Here is a 19,672-nt window from a genome sequence, read left to right as displayed (position 1 = left end):
AGCATAGGGGTATCCAGAGCATTCAGTCATTTCGGGTGAGAGGTGCAGGTGCTGCCATTCACTTAGCAGCACCATGCTGTGCTGCAATGGGTAGATAAAACCCTGGAGGAACTCTAAGATCCAACATGGCACAGTAATCACTTTCCTGCTCTTCTAAACTACATGCATGTTCCTCCCACTTTGGCCACCTCTGCCCTCAACACAACTTTACAGCATATCTCTAAGATGTGGGATACAAGTGGACAACATGAGAAGTGTCCTGAAGTGTATGTATGGTATTTCTTTACTCGTCTCTACAGAACACTTCCGAATGGGCTCTAACAGTGTGACTATAAGGTTTCAACAACTACCAGCATGGCTGCTAGGAATGAACGCAAGGCTTACTAACCTCACCCATTGTCAACCACACTGCAGGCCTTCTCTTTTCTCACCTACATTCTAAGTCTTACCCAACCCTCCCACCCCAAACTCTGTCTCTACCTGCATTCCTTGGCTCAGAACCTAGTCAGTAATGGGAGCCAGGCTTATCTGACAGCATTCCTTGCAACGAAAATAAATTCTATCATGAAATGTGCAAGGAACTCATGATGGCCCTGCTCATCTTATTCCTCAGACTGTACTCTGGCTCCAAGTCAAGTGAAATTACTTTACTGTTTACTGATTCCTAAATGTTCTCAATTCTATCTAGGCAGGACTATTCCTCTAAATGCAATTTAATTTTTATATCTGAAAACCCATGCTGAGGCATGGGGGCACATGCCTATAATCCCAGTATTTGGGAAACAGAGGCAGTAGGACCATCTCAAGTTTGAGGCCAATTTGGTCTACAAAGTAACTTCTAATACAGTCAGGATTACAATAGTGAGATCATATCACAAACAAAACTACTAACCTTGAAGTGCAAAGTAACTTAGGAATTGTTGACTATCAAGTGTCACCACCCTGTAAGCTGGGTAGTAGCCCATATACTCTTGACCACTCTGTAAGTGTAACTGCCACTTGTCTCTATCTCCCTACCCACCAGAGAAAGGACTGATAAACTACTTTTAAAAACCTTATTCTTACCTACATGTCCCTAGCAGAAAGCAATGAGGAAGTAGGGGATACTAAACTCAACAACTGTAAAGATCTACACTCCCTCACTCATTTATGGAGATAGCTTTTATCATGGACCTTTTCACACTCTCTATAAGATGCATTAAGTGTGATTCTCCTTGGGTGCGAGAATCAAGGAAACATTAGAATCATACCATGCTCTGGTATAGACATCCTCTTTTGGCAAGTTCTAAACCAAAATTCAGGACTGTTAGCTCCTCTAGGATCTAATGATCATGCTGAACATTTCAGATTCATGCTCCAGGATACCAGGAAGTAATTATAAAGATTCAATGTAGGAATGCAAGTCACAGATCAAAAATCTAACAATGCAGCAGATACTTTCTAACAGTATTCATGACAAATAAGCATAACATGAATAATGCAAGTAAATTACACATATGACCATGATCATTATTAAGTAACTTAATACTAACCAATTTTAATTGAGGTCTTTAGTTTTTTGGGGGAGAAAAGGACACAAAATAGATAGAATACAAATGCACTTATCCCAACTAAGTAGAGGTAAACTAAAAAGAAACTAGGCAGCTATAGGAAAAGAAAGACACAAACAAAGCCTTGCATCCTACAGCTGGAAGGTACACAGATGTGAAGAGCAAGTTTCAGACCTTTGCAGCTTTGGCTTTCTCTAGCTGCTGAAGCTGTTCCAGGGAAGGGCCTGGTGTTGTGGTGTCCAGGGGAAGATCCCATACACTACCACCTTCCCAAACTGCAAAACAAAGACAACATTGAGAAAGATCCAAGAGTGTAGCCTGCACAGTCACATACCCACAGGCATAATGATGAACTGCTCCCTGAACCTGAAATGTGCTCCATCACAGAAAATTGTTCTGCCTTTGGGAGGAGTGTGTGGGCTGTCTTGCTATACACTCCAAAACAGCCTTGAATGTGAGTTCATCCTGCCTCAGTCTCCTAAATGCTGAGATTAAAAGTGTGTGCCACCATGTGCCTAGCTGTTTTGCTTTAGAAGAAACCAAGCCAGCAGATTCTCATCAATACTCTTCAATACGTCATGAAGGTAAGGGAGTATGAGACATTTACTGAGGAACCAATTTCATCCTTGTAATGCTCCATACAAGTACCTGATATGTCCCTCATCTTTACAGATGAACTAATTTTAAAACTTCGAAAGGAATATGGCAAGAATGTGACAACACGGTGATTCCAAATTTCACAGCGGAGAGATCTCCAGTAGCCATAGACTTTCTTACTGCACACCAAGCAGAGAACCAGGTGGCTGCACACGATATATGTATGTACCAAATGTTACTCAGCTGCTCGTCTCAGGGTTGTAATGTAAGTTACATCTCTTTAGAGAGACTGGGCAGGTCTTACAAACTACATTTGGTCCTGGCTCGGAATCCCTTATATTTACTTCTACATCTGGCAAACAAACCACACGGCCAGATGCAGAAGTAAATATAAGAGTTTTCAGGCCAAACATGGTGATACATTTCTATAATATCAGCACTCTGGAAGTAGAGCTCTCAGGAGGATCCTAAGTTCAAGGTCAGCCTTGGATACATATTAAATCAAGGCTCCATGAAACCTTGTCTCAATGAAAAATAAAACACAATAAAATAAAGGCTTCTGAATCAATTATTTTATTGTTAGTTAAGTTTAAGTTTGTTGACACTAATTCTCTATTTTCCTTTTTGTAATACTAGGGATTTAACAGTGTTGTAAATGCTAGACAAGTATTTTACCACTGAACTTATAACCCCACACATTACTTTTCTGCATATCTATTACAATATATCTGTGCAAATTAAATATTGTATGTATAAAACCAATGGAGTATTTAAAAGAACTTGATTGCATGTAAACTGTTTGAGATACTTAGAAGCTCCAAAACATTGAAGACTATTTTAAAATCCTAAGTATAAATGAATACTAAAGAAAGAATAATGTCAGCTGGCAAGGTGACTCAGTGGGTAAAAGGCCCTTGTCATCAGGCCTGATGACAAGAGTTTGACCCCAGTGCACACAAAGCAGTAGAGAACCAACAGGCACAAGTTGTCCTCACCTCTGTGAGTGTACTGTGGCACCTGTGCCCACATACACAGACACACACCATACACAAACATATACATACAAATAAATAAATAATAATTTAAAAAGAATAATGTATATGCAGTAGCAAAGTTTTGCTCTAATCTCTTCTTTGGGAAGGTTTCAGAAAGGAGATACTAGGCCCTCTACCACCATACTCCAAAGGGTCAATTCTAGAACTATCACTTTAATGGCTCACCAACTCTTAAAAACAAAACAAAAAACTGTCAAAGTTCGTGGTTCCTAAGAGTTTAGCAGCCAACTGCTCTCTCCTATAAGGGCTATTGGTTAGTCAAACTTTCCACTTCTGTGGGTATTATACCTCAGTAACAAAAATGAGCTTAATCCATCAATTATCAACTATCAAGATTTTAGAAATCCCAACTCCCAAGTTTCCTAATTTGACACACAAAATATCACAGAACAAGTGAAGACACTCCTTTAAAGTGGGTATTTCTCAGGCTAAAATCCGGCAACACCTGCAAGGTTAGTGTTATTCATCTTTAACTGCAAAAGAGAGAACATTATTACTTAGTTTTATTTCCAGACACAAACCCACACACACTCCAGCAGAGACACCAAAAACAAAATCTTTTTCAGGGCTGGAGATGTGGAAAAGTGGCCCAGCCCTGGCCTGGCACAGAAGGGTCTGGAGACTGTGGCAGCACCACAGAGCAAAACCAAACAACCTACATTAGTTAGAGCAACACAAACATGACCTACAATTCAAACAATTTACAACTAAATACTTCCTACAGACCCTTTTGTGGATCTACAACATACGGAGCTTCTTAAAAATCAATAAGAATGGATCACTACATCTATGACATTAAAAAAATTAACTATAGATAACTATTACATTCTAAATCCCTTAAGTTGTACTATAAACAAAGCTAAATTTTTACCTGCGGGCTGTGAGGTTGCTGGTTGAAGCTCCCAGATAGAGCCAGTATCCGGGACTGACACAGACCTAGTTACTGAGGGAATGATGTTCTGGTCAGATATTCTGCAAAAGGGAAATAAAAAGTCAATGTGTTCCTGTCACTTGGAAAATAAGATAAAAAGGGATTTCTAGAGTATTAGTAGGTTTCTGGGTTATCTGGCTAGGAAACACCATTGTTCTGTTGTTACCTTGGTTTGTTTTTCTGAGATAGCGTCCCACTATATAGCCCTGGACGACCTGGAACTCACTCTATAGACCAGGTTGACCTCAAATTCACAGAGATCTATCTGCTTCTGCTTAGCTAGTATTAAGCACTATTTTAAAATGATGAAAGCTGGGTGTGGTGGTACATGCCTTCAATCCAAGCTCTTAGAAGACAAGCAGATCTCTGTGTTAGCCTGGTCTATATAGTGAGACTCTGTCTTAAAACAATAACAACACCCAAGAACTTCATTTCACTTCTGTCTCTATGGTTAATCAAGCTCTCAGTATCTCAAGAGTATAGTTTACTTACTTTAAAATAGAGAACAAGCCAGGTATAGTGACACATGCCTTTAATTCTAGCACTTGGGAAGCAGAGGCAGGCAGACCTCTGAGTTTGAGGCTAGCCTGGTCTACAGAAAGAGTTCCAGAAGAGCCAGGGCTACACAGAGAAACCATATCTTGAAAAACCAGTAAACAAAAAATTAAAAATAGAGACCTGACTGTTAACCTGCTTGTCTCAACAGGATGGGCTAAGCTCACATGAGAAATATGAAGTACTCTGATTAAGACAGACAGTACAACTTTTAAACAGCAACTGCTGATACAACTTCAGGAGCTGAGACAAATATCCAGAATGAAAATCTGAAGTGGAAGGAATTGAAGAATGCTTTCATAATTGCTTTGTCCACAGACTTGCCTTAGTAGTTTGGGAATGCAGTAAATCATGACCCTGTGTGACCTACCAATCTTTTTTTTTTTCCTTTTGAGATAGGATTTCTCTGTGTAGCTTTGGAGCCTGTCCTAGATCTCACTTTGTAGCCCAGGCTGGGCTCGAACTCACAAAGATCCACCTGCCTCCCGAGTGCTGGGATTAAAGGCATGCACCACCGCCACCCGGCAATCAGTCTTTTTTTTCAGATATCATGGGTAAAGTGAAAATAAAATCCCAGGCTATGGTCTTTTGTTACAGGTCCCCAAGTGTTATCATCACTCTTAGATGACTCAAGAAAAGGTGTATACTTTATATGTAAATGCTTTTTACATATGTAAAGCCCTCTAGCTAAATGACCGTCAAGTCACACTATTTTTATATATACCATGAAGACAAGTTTTGTAGGAATATTACGATCTTGAAACTCATAAACTGTATCAACCTTTCTTTATTCTCCTTAATATTCTCTCTTTCTCTCCTCTCTCCTCTCTCTCTCTCTCTCTCTCTCTCTCTCTCTCTCTCTCTCTCTCACACACACACACACACACACACACACACACACACACACACACACACACACACACACAATGTGACAAATGGAATGACCACCAACCTCATCTTCAGAGCTTGGAACTGCTGGAGAAGAACAGCCAGCTGCTGCTGCTGCTGAGATGACAAAGCTGCTTTCTGCTGTTGAGCCAAAACCTGTGCATACTGTTGTCTTTAAAAGTGAAAAAAGAAGTATAACCTATCTACCCATATGTAATTCACATGATTAAAGACTGGAAGACAAAATCCAACTCATCTCCTCCCCAAACCACAATTAGAAATAACAATCAAATATATTTTACAATTTTATGTGCTAATAGTCACAAGAAATTTTATAATTCACTCCAGAGAGAACTCACAGATGAAGTTTCTGAAGAACAGACACATATATGTGTACATATACATATGAAACAAATGACATGTGTGCTATCTGCATACCACATATCACATAATGTAAAACACTGGCAAACACCCACAAGGTGATCAGTACTGGTCCTTTCCCAAATTGTCAGCGACAATAAGCAAATCTGACACCTATTTCCAAATGAAGAATTCTGCAAAATCAAATCACTTCTACAAAATCTCAAATTTTATGTTTTAGCTTGGAAATTTTTAGCTAATATTTTCCACTAGCTCTGAACATTCCAATAGTAAATCTCTACAGGTTTGCAGCAGCAACCCCTCTGTGATTTAGCAGTAGTAAGTAGTTTTTAGATTTTAGAGAATCTAAAAACAGGTAAGTCAGTGATCCAAGAATATTCTGCTTCAAGCAGGCAGCAGGCCATCAGGGCAGGACAGTGCCAACCCATATACCAGCACACAGGTGACATCCTTTCCCCTGAGCCCAGTGTTCATGTGACTAAGGCTGCAGAACATGAGTTTAGAGCAGTCAGGGCTACATAGCTAAATCCTATCTAAATAACAACAAAATAAGGGGTGACTGATTAACAACTAGAGTGAACGGTCATCATTCTACACCATTCCTAACAGTGTAAATTTTAACTTCTTCCCAACTTCTCCTCTATGTTTTTTCTTTGTGTCCCTCAGAAAGTACTTAGTTCTAAAAAAAATTTGTTAGCTCTTTCCTCAGTAACTAAAGACCCTGAGAATCATAATTAGATGTCATTTTCTGCAATCTTCTAGCATTTAAAAGGGTAAGACTAAAATTCGGATGGACTGGTATACATGTCACTAGTAGGCTACTCAAGTATCACAGAAGCCTTGAGTTCTCACTATAAAAGGTGAGACTTGGGAGCAGATTCTATCTCAGGCTCCTCTGGTGCTGCAGGGCATCCTACTGCATCACTGCTCTTACTGTATTAAGAACTGCTGGTACTGGAGGTGCTGCATCTGGTATAAGGCATTGAGTTCCTGCTGTCTGGTCAGGCGTTCCTGGTCCAATTCTCCCTGAGAGAAAGAAGCACCATGAAATAAACAGCAATGGGCCAGTGTCACGTCCCTGAGCATATAAACCTAACACAGCACAGTAAATCCAACACCTGGATTTCCTACTCCCACCTTCTGCCCTTCAAACACTTAACTAAAAATCCCATCATCTTTAAAAACTAAACAATGCCACCTAGTGGAATAAAGCGGTTTTCCAGCATGAGCCACAAAGGGTCCTTATTCATCACGGTCCTCCACTACTTCAAGCTGAATGATAAACAGTGTTCTATAGAGCTGTTATTGTAACTGAGAAATTACTCAGCACTCCAAATCTTGGTGGCTTGTTTTAAAGATCATATAGAAATCAGAGAATTAGGATGTTAAGAAAAAGAGCATAAAATGACCTAACAGTTGATGGGATGGTAAGAAATTTCACAGTAGCACATGATCAGTTCATAAAGCTAGGGTACAAATATCCTTAAAATGTTGAAAATAGGAAGGAAAAAAAAAAAAACCCTCAGAACTATTCCTTCAAATTAGTTATTTCTATTATTAATATACAATAAGTTGGAAAACACAGGCAGCAATAATATTTTCTTTATATTTCAAAATAATCCCAGTTAAATGGCTGAAATTTTGTAGACTGAAATTCATGTATGAATTTGTATCTTTCTTACATACAGATTATAGTTTGAAATAGAACATCTGATATACAATGTGTTAGGGCAGGAAGCATCCTAAATTCAGAGACACCAGGAATTAGACACTAGTCAACACTTGACATGAAAACCTGGGTTTTAAGAACACTGCTCATGAAGGTCAGCTCTCTTTTCAGTGCTACTTGAGGCAAAGGTCTTAGCAGCTAACAAGGAAGCAGAGCTTCCCAAAAGTATCCTGTTGAATGGGTACAGACTGAGGTTTAGGTACAGCCTCAACTGAATAGGTACAGATTGTGACTCCCAACAGATTATGTTGGGAAAACAGACAAGGAGTCCTGCCAAGAACCAAGTGAGCAACTTTTAGCCCCTGACACAGGAAAGATACATCTCAACTTCAAGACAGAAAATAAGGCTCAAACTTGCCATGTAAATTAAACCAGTAAGTAATGACACACTATAATTGTTCTTAGGATTTAAAAGAAAACAATCCTTCAACATGATGTATGAATCATGGATGGTCAGTGAGCCAGCACACATAATCCTTGAATGACAGAGGCTGTATCCCTTCATCATCACCTCTCAAAAACCTACCATGAAAGCGTGACCAGCAGCCCTCAGTATAGTTGAATAAGTCAATGATGGGTTACTGTAGAAATCTAGTACTCACACTAAATTAAATATGATCATTTTTATCAATGGGAGCCACTATTCGCTCCAACTTAAGACACATAAAGCCTAGATAAATACACACCTAGAGACCTCCAACAGCAACTCTATTGAGAAAGGCCAGCCTTAAGAGAAACTATTTCCCAGCTAAAGGTTTAGGCCCTCAAAATATCCTAACACACTAGTGGCACTTATTTTAGGATAAACCTCAAATTTAAGAAATTGTATTAGCCAGAAAATAAGATGGAGCTGAAGGTGAAAGGAAAATGTGCATTCTAAGTAATGATAATAAGGAATTCACAGAGGCCAACCACATTGAAACACAGTAGATAAAAGCTTTCACATGAGCTTTGAAAGAGAAGGAGCCAGACCATGAAGGACCTAGTAGTTAGATCAGGGTAAGATACTGGTCTCCTTCTTTATTGAATAGAAAACCACTGATAGATGTATCAATGCATGCACACAAATACACAATAAGTTTTGAAAGAATCATTACTGTTCAGGATATAACTCTCCCATTCAAAAATGTCCTTTACCATTTCAATTTCATTCTATGAAACTATTGGGTTGGGTATATGCCTATAATCCTGACAACTCAGTAGGACCAGGAGAACTACTACAAGTTTTAGGCCAACCTGGTCTGCAGAGCAAGTTCCAGGCCGACCAGTCATACTGCAAGACATCATCTCAACAAGAGAAAGGAAAACGAGAAACTACTCTTCTTTCCTACTTTATTGCCATCCTGGGTTGTCACTCAAAGGGAAACAAGTACTCCTGTGTCTATTGTGCATCCCAGGCCAGCAGGAAGATACTCACCATATGAGGAGGAGGAGGAGCAGGGCCTGGAGAAAAAGGAACCCTTCCCCACATTTTCATGATATCACCAAGAGGCTGGAAGCTTTCATCACATGCTCTCTTCACAAGCAAAGACATAGTAAAATAGCCCGCCTGAAACCATTCAGCCATCTCCTGATTGTTAAAGGGACCTAAACACAAGGGCAGTAAGAATCTTATCAGGCTCAAAAATGAAATACATTCCCTGGGTCTCATGTTCACACCAACTTTTATAGTATCTTAGCTTACTACAAATAGTTTTTTATTAGATACAACACAGATACATTTTGAAATACACTGTTTTGTCTATTTCAAGAGCCTGGAACTAAGAGCCAGGACTTTGCTCATTCTCAGCAAGCGCTCTGCTGCTGAGCTTCATCTCTGAGCAAGCTCTACTTTCACACATTCTAAATTGTCATCAATGCTTTAATGACTATAAGCAGCACAACTGTCTCGCCCTCTACACTACTCACAGAAAAGTTAGATACACACAAGAGCTGGTAAATACTTGCTGGCTTTGCATCACTGCAGTGTAGAGAATATAAATGTTCAGTGCTAAACATATTCTCCAATTTTTGTTATGTTCTGCTGGAGATTAGTGATTATGGGATAAAAATATAAAATACAAGCAATAACCAACTGAACTAAGGCAAATTACAATTTATTTATGCAACCAGACTAAATCTGGCCTTGAGAAAAAAATAGCATTCTTTAATGGAGTACTTTAAAAACAAAATTTTACAGAATATATAGACTAATTCAATATTTTCTAGGCACTAAAAATGTTTTTTTTAAATGTAAATGGGTGTTTTGCCTGTAGAAATGTCTGTGCAGCACCTACGGCCTATTGTCCATAGAGGCCAGAAGAGGGTGTGGTATCCCCCAAACTTAAGTTACAGGAGGCTCTAAGTCACCATGTGATTGCTGGGAGTCAAGCTTGGGTCCTCTGAAAGTGCTGTGAGTGCTTTTAAATATGAGTCATTTATCTAGTAATCCTTTCTAAATTGTCATACATATGTTCTCTGACTACCACAGAACCTACACACACACACACACACACACACACACACACACACACACACACACACCAAAAACAGAACACTAACAGGAAAATCTCTAGTTTAGAAGCTAAAAACACTTCCAAATAATTCATGAGTAAAAAGTGTGTGTATGAGCATGTACACTTGACATACACTTAAGTATAAACCATGACTGATTTAAATTTATTTCTGGAATACAAGGATGGTTCATTCAATTTATGAAAATTCAACAATAAGCTAAATATAGTAGTGTATGTCTTTAATCTTAGTATTTGGTGGGGAGAGATTACCAATATTTTATACCACATTACATGTGGTATATGACTATTTCAGTTAGTGTAGAAAATTTTAATACCTTTTCATATTAAGGAAGGAGGTACTCGCTTTAGGAGCACATATACTAAAGTAATGGAATGATATAGAGATTATTAGCATGGCCCCTGCACAAGGATGACACTCAAATTTGTGAAGCATTCTGTATTTTTTTTTCTGACCTTCATATGATAAAAGAATTGAAACAAAAGCACGAAGAAGGACAAAAGGGGGGGGGGGGGCGTGGGCAGAGCAGGTAAAGATACATACCACTAAGCCTAACAACTTGACTTAAGATTATTTCTGGGAACTACATAGTGGAAGAGAATCAACACTTGCAAGTTGTCCTCTGACTTCCACCCCATGTGTGCCCATACCTTTATACACATACACACACACACACACACACACACACACACACACACACACACACACAATCTTTCAGCAGTTAAAAACACTTATTGTTCTGGCAAAAGATGCAGGTTTGGGTTCCAGCACCTGCTGTGGATATCGCTCTGTATGCTATGAATGTGTTGTTCTGATTTGGTTGATAAAACGCTGATTGGTCAGTAGCCAGGCAGGAAGTTATAGTATAGGCAGGATAAACAGAGAGGAGAATTCTGGGAACAGGAAGGCAGAGACAGGAGTCACCAGCCAGACACAGAGGAAGCAAGATGTAAAGATAGATACCGGTAAGCCACAAGCAAAGTACAGATTTATAGAAATGGATTATTTTTTTTTATTTTTTTGGTTTTTCGAGATAGGGTTTCTCTGTGTAGCTTTGTGCCTTTCCTGGAACTCGCTTTGGAGACCAGGCTGGCCTCGAACTCACGGAGATCCGCCTGCCTCTGCCTCCCGAGTGCTGGGATTAAAGGCGTGCGCCACCACCGCCCGGCTTGAAATGGATTATTTTAAGTGTAAGATCTAGCTAGCAAGAAGCCTGAGCCATTAGGCCAAACAGTTTTAATTAATATAAGTGTCTGTGTATTTATTTGCGTCTGAGTGGCCGCAGGCCCAGGCGGGACTGGAGAAAATTCCAGACAAGCACCCACCTGGCAGCTCACAAACTCCTGGACCTTCATGAAGGCACCAGGGGACCGACACCTCTGGCTTCTGTGGATACCTGCACACATGTGCATATATACCCACCCCACACATACATACACATATAATTAAAAATAATAACAAGAAAAAATGTAAAGATACATTAAGATGACCAGGGCAAGCAAGATGGTTCCGTAAGGACGGGCACTTGCCACACAAACCTAGTGACCTGAGTTCTGCCCTAGGAACCCATGGAAAGGTGGAAGGAGAGAACCAATTCCACAGAGTTGTCCTCTGACCTCGCACATCATGCAAATATATAAACAGTGAGAATAAATAATAAACTTTTTAAAAGACTAAGGATCTATCACCAGATACACACAACCATGCCTGGTAGAATGATTCTGTCTATTGGCTTCATTATTTCTAGTTACTTAGGAAGGCTGGGACAGGGGCCTTCAAAAGTATGAAATCAATATGAGTAATACCACATGACATTGTCTCAAAAAGGGGGATGGAGGCTAAAAAAAGGAAAAAATCTATTAGACATAAACACAGGTAAAGATGCTCAACACAGCAATCAAAACTACAAAAATTGTAACGAACCAGGTTTGGGGGAAGACATCCATAATGCCAGACAGAACTCTTAAAGCTAAATCAGGAAAATGAAGAGTTGAAGGACATCCTGGGTTTACAACACACACCCCACCAAAAAACAAACAAACAAACAAACAACCTACATACAAAGAAATATCCTAGTAACTACAAAATAATAATAAAAGCTAGCAAGGATGTAGACAAATCAGAATCTTGTGTCCCTTTGGTAAGAACATAAAATATAGCCCTCACAGGATAAGAGTCAGGAAGTGCTGTGCCAAAACTGACACTAACATACCAACAACCAACCGAGGCTCTCAAGATTTCAAAGGCAGAAATGAATCGACTCAGACTCTTTACAGCACTGTCTCCTCTAAACTAACTTATTCACATCATTTAGGAGATTCATTTGTAATACTGTAGTCTTTTCTTAGTCATTTTAGCAATTCTCGGTTGTTATACCAAGTCCACTTCGGGACATCAGTCAAGGTTCTCCAACACTGCTGCTATCACTTCCTGTTGGCCTGGGTGTCAAAACACAGAGAGTCACCTCCACATCATGATGTGCCTGTCTCTTATCCAGGGGGACGTGTGGAGCGCAGACGGTGCACAAAGCATTCTGCTGACAATGCTGCCATTTTAGTCACCACTCTCTACCTGTGTTTATTTCCAGATGTTTGTTCCTTTGTATTTACAAAGAAAGTCTACTGACTTTGTTTTTATTAAGCAAACTAAACAGTGAACAAAGCCCTTCTCAGGAGGTTCTGAAAGTGAAAAGAGTCACTCACCTTGGATCTCCCCCTGAGGGTCTTTGTAATACCACTTTTGCATTGCTTCGTGCATCAGTGGGACCGACACCCCTTTAGCTCTGTGCTCCTGCAGTTTCGATGTCAATCTCTCATCATCTAGTGCACTGTCTTGGAGATAAGCCACCATCTTCTCAGCTTGCTAGTGACACAAGGTCAAAGGACAGAGGAAACAAGTGATCCTGAATTAATATTATAAGGCTAGTAATAATCATCACTGTTTAACTACTTGATTTATGAAAGACATTATGCAAGAAACAAAACAACCACCTGATCCCATTTTATAGGAGAAAAAAACTATGGATCAAAGAACCAAAATAAACCAACTAGACTGAAATACAAGCTGGTATAGATCAAAACCTAGGCTTCAAATACAGATTTAAAATATGCTGCTGGCCCATTAGATTATTTTCACAAACCTGCACGTTTGCATAGAGATGTTAGTAGACTAAAAGACTCAATGAATACAATTACAAGTAAGTTGGTCTACAAGTCTCACTAACACATTACTAACCCTTCCTTCTACATTTCCTGTCTCTAACCATGCCACCCTGAAGGAAAGAGAAATTCTTTTGTAGAAAATCAACTCATCATTTACTTTTCATGTGACGATGTTACACACAGTTTTGGGGAAACATAAGACATGAATAAGAATGTTAACATCCTGAGGCTTTTAACCATTGTCCTGGCTATACTTGAAGTAAAAAACACAGAAGACACAGGGACCATCCACAGCTGCTAAAATGTATTCCCATTTTTAGCATTCCGATAATGTCCAAAAAGAGAAGAAAAGAAAACAGCTAAGGGCAATCTCAGGAGAGCAAAAATAACCTGACATAATGACTACTGCATAGCAGAAACTTAAAAGCATGAAATGATCTGAAAGACAATTACTCACACAAACATTAAATAACGAAACAATTTTTCCAGTACTTAAGACCTAGTGCATAAAACTTCTGTATTGGGATATTCATGGAAGCCTGAGAGGAGATGACAGAGTAACCTGATTTCACCTGTTCCAAGTGTTTGAGGCCCTCTTCATCATCTGGCTCTGTAGGAACACCACCCACATCAGGAGCTTCGCCGGCTGCTGTCTCAACTGGCTGTGAGGCAGAAGCAGGAGTGGGACCAGGAGGTGGAAGGATGAGGAGAGGAGAGGCTGCATCTGGAGGAAGCTGGATCGAAGGCTGCTGGGAGGCAGGCACTGTTTCTAATGGGAAAGAATGTCAAGTAATGAACGTTCCTGGAAAGCTGGAGGCAGCTCAAGGTGAACCCTCCAGTAAGTGGAGCAGTCTGCTGTGCAGGCCCACCCGAGATGTCCACCCTCAAGTTACTTCTTAGGGGGACGTGCAGTATTTCTCCCGAGGATGACAGAAGGGTGTCAAGGTCCACACAGGGTCTTTCCAGCATAGATGTCACCATAGCATCTAGCCAATGGTCAGTGGTGTCAGTCAGTCTACTCCCCTCTTTGTAACAGGCCTCTAAACAGTAAAGATTATGACACTGCATCAAAATGTTTGTGGAAAACACCTGTAATAAGACCCATCTCAAATGGTAATATGGTGTATGTTTTAAGAGTCTCAACAGTGCAGAGTGTTTTTAAGACCAGAAATTGTAAAAGTGCTTTTTGCCTTGATTCCCTTTTTTTTTTTTTTTTTGGGGGGGGGGGGGGAGGAGGGGAGGGAAGGGCTTTTTTAGAACTCACTCTGTAGACCAGGCTGGCCTTGAACTCAAGAGATCGACCTCTCTCTGCCTCCTGAGTTACTGGGATTAAGGAGTGAGCCACCACTGCCCAGCTTAAATATATTTTTATTTATATATTTTTATTTATTTAAATTTATGTGCATTGGTGTTTTGCTTGCATTCATATCTGTGTGAGAGTGTCAGATACCCTCACAACTGGAATTATAGACAGTTGTGAGCTGCCATATGGGTATTGGGATTTGAACCCAGGACCTCTGGGTTCTTAATCACCAAGTTATCTCTCCACTCCTTGCCTTGGTTCCTAGTTCTAACCTCTCGGTATGCAGGCTCCTAAAACAAATGTGGAAGATGGTGTAACTAGACCAAATTTCTTTAAAATCTTAGCTGTTTAATCACAAAGCGCCTCTTCCAATGCTTACTCCCCTCAAGCACTGCCACACTGCTCCTAAGTTGGTCTCTATATGCTGTCTCTCTCTGCATGACCCCCACCTACACCTGACAGACAGGACCTCCATTTGCCCCTTCTCGCCAGTCAAGCGCCCTGTTGAAGGTTCAGTGACACAAAATTGCCAGACTCAACAACTTCCTCTTGCCATCAGTAGCTAATCTCTGGAGCAAGTGACATCACTGACCCAATTCTAAGCTTGAACGGTCTCCTTCCTGCACTGGGAGGCCATACTTTTGCCTCTCACGGGAATTCTCTGGTTCCCACCCCTAACCCCTAAAGGTAGGCAATACCCAAACTTGTGTTTCCAGTCCTCTTCTTTCCTCACCCACCCACTGTATGGCTTTGTTCTTGTACTCTTCAGTTTACTTTTGAGGCAGTCTTACTCCTCAGCCCATGCTGGCCTCTAACTCTCTAACTCTAAATACCAATTGCTGGGATTACAGGCCTGGGCCGCCACAATGGATCCAGCTAGAATTTTTTATTCTTATTTTCTGCCTAGCTCTAAACTACTCTCATCCAGGTACAGTCCCTCATTTACAACCTTTTTTCTGGTCAACTCTCACTCACCTTCACGCTTCACAGTCAATGTTCTAAACGGATTCATTCAGTCCTCTTTCTAATGGGCTCTTCAGCTTCTACTTGTTTCCCGGTACCTAATCTTCTGGACCACCTTAGCCATCTTTGCCTCTTTTCCCACCGTGACATATAATCAGTACGTATGTCCGTTTCTGACTAAAAGCTCATCTACCACTACCTCAGTTTACAAGTGTACTGCCTACCTCCTCGGGTTGCTCAGAAGTTGAGGTCACACAGTAGCCCAACTATCTCCATACCCTACACAAAGCTATCAAATCTAAGTTCCAACTATAGTTTCTACCAACCTTCTTAGCACACGTAGTACCTATTTCTTTAAAAAGGGGTGCGAGTGGCCTGAGAGGACAGCAAGATGGTTCAGTGGTTTGGGGGTGCTTGCTAAGTAAACCAGACAATCTGAGCTCAATTTCCAGAACCTATATGGTAGAAGAGGATAAGTGACTCTTGGAAGATGGTTTCTAATTTCTACTTGTCAACATACACACATGGGGGGGGGGGTGTAATAAACAAAACTATTTCTTGCCCATGACACAACAGTTCTATTTTCTCAATATACTTTCACTGTTCCCTCAACTGATCCAGCTTTATCTACACTTCCAAATTCTACTTCCTATCCAAGGAAGTAGATTTTTTTTTCTTCTTCTTTTTTTTTTTTGTTTTGTTTTGTTTTTTTTTTTTTTTGGTGTTTTTTTTTTTTTTTTTTTTTTTTTGGTTTTTTAAGATAAGAGTTTGTGTAGTTTTGACCTGTCCTGGAACTCTCTCTGTAGGTAGACCAGGCTAGCCAAGATCTCCCTGCCTCTGCCTCCCAAGTGCTGGGATTAAAGGCATATGCCACCACCACCTGGCCTGAAAACAAATTTTTGGTTCAGGCCTTCAATATATTAGTCTAATGAGGAGGGGAAAGGGAAAAAAAACTCAATCTTTATAATACTGTTTTGTTAGGTATATACATATAGCATTGCTATGTTAACACTGAAGAGTACTGGTTACTAAGAAATAGAAGACAACAACCTTACTAGGAGGGAATCAAGTTTCAGCTATATAGAGACGCATAAACACAAAAACCCAGGGCACAAATCAAGGTCTAAAATACCTTCCGATGGTGAGTATGATGTAGGGAGATCAAGAGCTGATGCTGAAACTACAATGGAGCCATGTAACAGGGCCCAAGTCTAGCAGGCCATGTTACCAAGGGCAGACTCTTAAGGTGACCGTGTCCTTCAACATCAGCCATGCAATGCGATGTTTAAGTACTTACAAAAATCATCAAAGAAATGCACAACAACAGTGCTTTTAAGATGTATAAGCCATTCAAACAAATTTAGTTAACACTACAGAAGATGTGTAAAGACTTGCTTTCTACCTAGCAAAGGTGAGGATGGGCTTTTAGACTGGCCCAGGTGCTCTTTCTGTTCCCTTGAATATATGATACTAGATGAAAGGCAACTTTTCTGCTATGGGAATCCAACAACTACAGAGAATCCCAACTAAATGTACAAGTGCAGTCAAGACAGCTCTATCTATCACCCTAGGGACCGAGGCTCTTATCGCCACTCTTGCAGATATTAACCCTGTTTTTATGAATTTTGAGATTAGGAAACACGAGGAAAGCAACTGCATTTACTGGTAATGATATCTATTCCAATCATCTTCACTTGAAAACAGTTCCATGGGGTTAAGTAAAAGCTGTCACACCAGTGACCACTGGTCTCAGCAAAATCCCGTTTTAGGTACACTCTTACAAATACATACCATCCCCTCTGCTGGGGCCCTTGACTGGGAGACTCTTTTCTCCCTGAGTCTCTTCTTCAGGTTGCTCTATTTGTTCAGCTTTGGGCTCCTCTTTCCTCTCCAACTGTGGTGCTTCTTGAGGCTGGTGATCTGAAGGGGTGCCTGGCCTAGCAGATGATAATGACGTCTGGGGTACTTCCTCATTAGCTTCTGGAACACAAAGTAAAAGTAAGCGAATTCAAGGAGGTTTTTGTTTAAACAAGGTCCAGGTTGACAAAAATCAGCCTTACCAGCTACTGCTCTGTCTGTTTTTTCTCCCTCTTTCTTATTTGCCTTCTCGAGTTCTTTGGCCTCTTCATTATGGCTGCTGTCAGAATCAGAGCGCTCTTCTCCCTCCTCCACAGGTCTGAAGTCCATTTCCTGCTCTTCAGGAATAGGTTCTTTCTGCACTTTCTGAAGCAAGAAAGTAAAACCAAAGGCTAACAGCATATCTGGCTTTGGTGTAAGGTCAGCACCTGTCATGGCATTTAAAACAACTTTCTTACTTTTAGAGAGAGGAATGCTCCAGACGAGTCAAACGTGCCCATTTCTTCTTCGGCGTCCTCTAAACACCACTCTGGCAAGCTATCCCTGTCGTCATCTATGCTCCCACTGCCAGAGCGCACCCTTCGGTAACCTCGCTCATCATCTCGATCTCGAAAATCAAACTCAAATCTCCGGCGGCGTTCCATGTGTTCTCGCCAGCCTGTAGAACGAGGGCCATCTGAGTTGAGGAGGAGGAGGACAGAAACCTTAGGAAAGGTTTATGACAGTATTTGAAAAAGAAAATCATGGTTATGAAATAAAGAAAACTACAACTAAGAGCAAATTCTAGTGGATCAGCTTTCTAAAGAGAAAATCAGGAGACCTCAGCTCAGAGTATTTATCGTCACTAAGTGACAACAGTATTTACCTACAAAGTTTGGGGCATGTTACAAAGTCAAGCTTTAAAAGATAAATTTAGAACAAAGCACACTGAAAGGATACGGTATTCAAAGTATGCACTCTGAATAATTGGGCATTCGGTGAGCAATGACTAATTAATTATTACTTGTATGGCCCACTCCTAGCCAAGACTTGCACTGGCTGTCTTTCTGAATTAAAGTTCATGCCTTCTCTTTGATAGATATTAAAGCAGTACCCTTCTTCCTAGAAAAACATCACTCTGAATTATATTAGTTCCTGTGTCAACTCATAATATCAAACTCACTGTGTCTAATTACTAGTGCTAATTTCTCATTTTTAAGTCTGATCTCCAACAAAAACAAAGCGCTGCACTTGGGCACGGACAGGCTTATCTGGCCCCGGTCGGCATCCCCGCTGCTCTGCCACTGCACTGCACTTCCTCCCTCCCACTTCCCCCAGTCTACCACCGCAGGGGCATTCCTGAATCCACCCTAGCATAATACTCACTGAATCTACTTGCCAACAGAAAAAGACTGCCTGCTCAAGGTTTTTTTCTAAAACAGAAGTACTCTTTTAAGAAGGGAAGTTCTTGCTACATCTGTCCAACCCACATCTAAGAGTTGCAAATGGAAAGGTGGTTTTTAACCTCTAAATTTTCTAGTCTTGACTCTCACTCTGTTGAGAGATATAGGGGGAAAAATGAGGCCAGAGTGAAATGCTCTAACTCCTGAGGCCAAATGTGCTAGAACCAGCATTCTAAACACTACTGTGGAAAGGGAGGGGAGGGAGAACAACACTGTGGAAAATATTAAGATGCCAAATAGAGGTAGAAACTTAAGATGTTCAAAAAAGACAGATCCTCTCCTATGTGAAACATTTACTACCTGCTGAGAGCCCAGAATTGTATACACGCTCTGTTTAAATGTAAGGCTAGAGCTATTGCTCAAAAGGAGTCTTCATGATCAAATGTTAGATTCCAGAGTCGGCTGTCCACTGCTATCACTTCTAAACAGTCTAAGTATGCACACTGATAGGAATCTATCCTTCTAGGCACTCAGCTCCTGTTTCCCTCTTACTGAGTTTCCTAAGTTCATCTCCCAGAGTGGAGGCTTCCCTGTCCACTGAGCACTCTCCAGCTATAACCTGCTGGGATCCCTGCTTTAATAGAACTACATCTCGTACGTTGTCTTACCAAGAGTTAGTAAAATTTTACTCATAAAACTAAATGCAGCAAGTGAGGCCGACAACTCATTAAGGCTGACCACAGCTTTATGTGGGCTTTACATCTAGAATAAAGTCAGAAATTTTCAGAAGATTCATCAATCGAAGA

General features: G+C 40.5%; 1 protein-coding gene and 1 non-coding gene across 13 annotated transcripts in view; one reads left to right on the top strand and one right to left on the bottom strand.

Moving 5' to 3' along the window:
• The window catches only part of Gigyf2 (GRB10 interacting GYF protein 2), a 125,218-nt gene that overhangs the window by 28,425 nt on the left and 77,121 nt on the right, over positions 1-19,672 (bottom strand). For 6 of the 12 annotated variants that reach the window (XR_013043955.1, XM_016002736.3, XM_042259773.2 and 3 more), the window contains 10 exons: positions 17,943-18,160; positions 17,688-17,850; positions 17,419-17,607; positions 13,934-14,130; positions 12,903-13,062; positions 9,104-9,273; positions 6,892-6,983; positions 5,641-5,748; positions 4,074-4,174; positions 1,725-1,825 (listed from right to left, as the gene is read on the bottom strand). Coding sequence is in view for 9 of the 12 variants with exons in the window: in XM_016002736.3 (XP_015858222.3) it covers positions 1,725-1,825; positions 4,074-4,174; positions 5,641-5,748; positions 6,892-6,983; positions 9,104-9,273; positions 12,903-13,062; positions 13,934-14,130; positions 17,419-17,607; positions 17,688-17,850; positions 17,943-18,160 (1,499 nt within the window). In the remaining 3 variants the exon portion in view is untranslated. Of the gene's footprint in view, positions 1-1,724; positions 1,826-4,073; positions 4,175-5,640; positions 5,749-6,891; positions 6,984-9,103; positions 9,274-12,902; positions 13,063-13,933; positions 14,131-17,418; positions 17,608-17,687; positions 17,851-17,942; positions 18,189-19,672 lie in introns of all 12 variants that reach the window. The other 6 variants (XR_013043956.1, XM_016002739.3, XM_076549517.1 and 3 more) reach the window with 2 other exon arrangements.
• Positions 10,538-10,646, top strand: LOC121822185 (U6 spliceosomal RNA). Its single transcript, XR_006063199.1, has one exon. It is a non-coding gene; the product is annotated as a U6 spliceosomal RNA (small nuclear RNA).

This window comes from Peromyscus maniculatus, chromosome 13 (genome assembly GCF_049852395.1).
Source record: "Peromyscus maniculatus bairdii isolate BWxNUB_F1_BW_parent chromosome 13, HU_Pman_BW_mat_3.1, whole genome shotgun sequence".
In the NCBI taxonomy this organism is placed as follows: domain Eukaryota; kingdom Metazoa; phylum Chordata; class Mammalia; order Rodentia; family Cricetidae; genus Peromyscus; species Peromyscus maniculatus.
The sequence above is the reverse complement of the archived record's forward strand: the minus strand, read 5'-3'. Positions and strand labels throughout refer to the sequence as shown.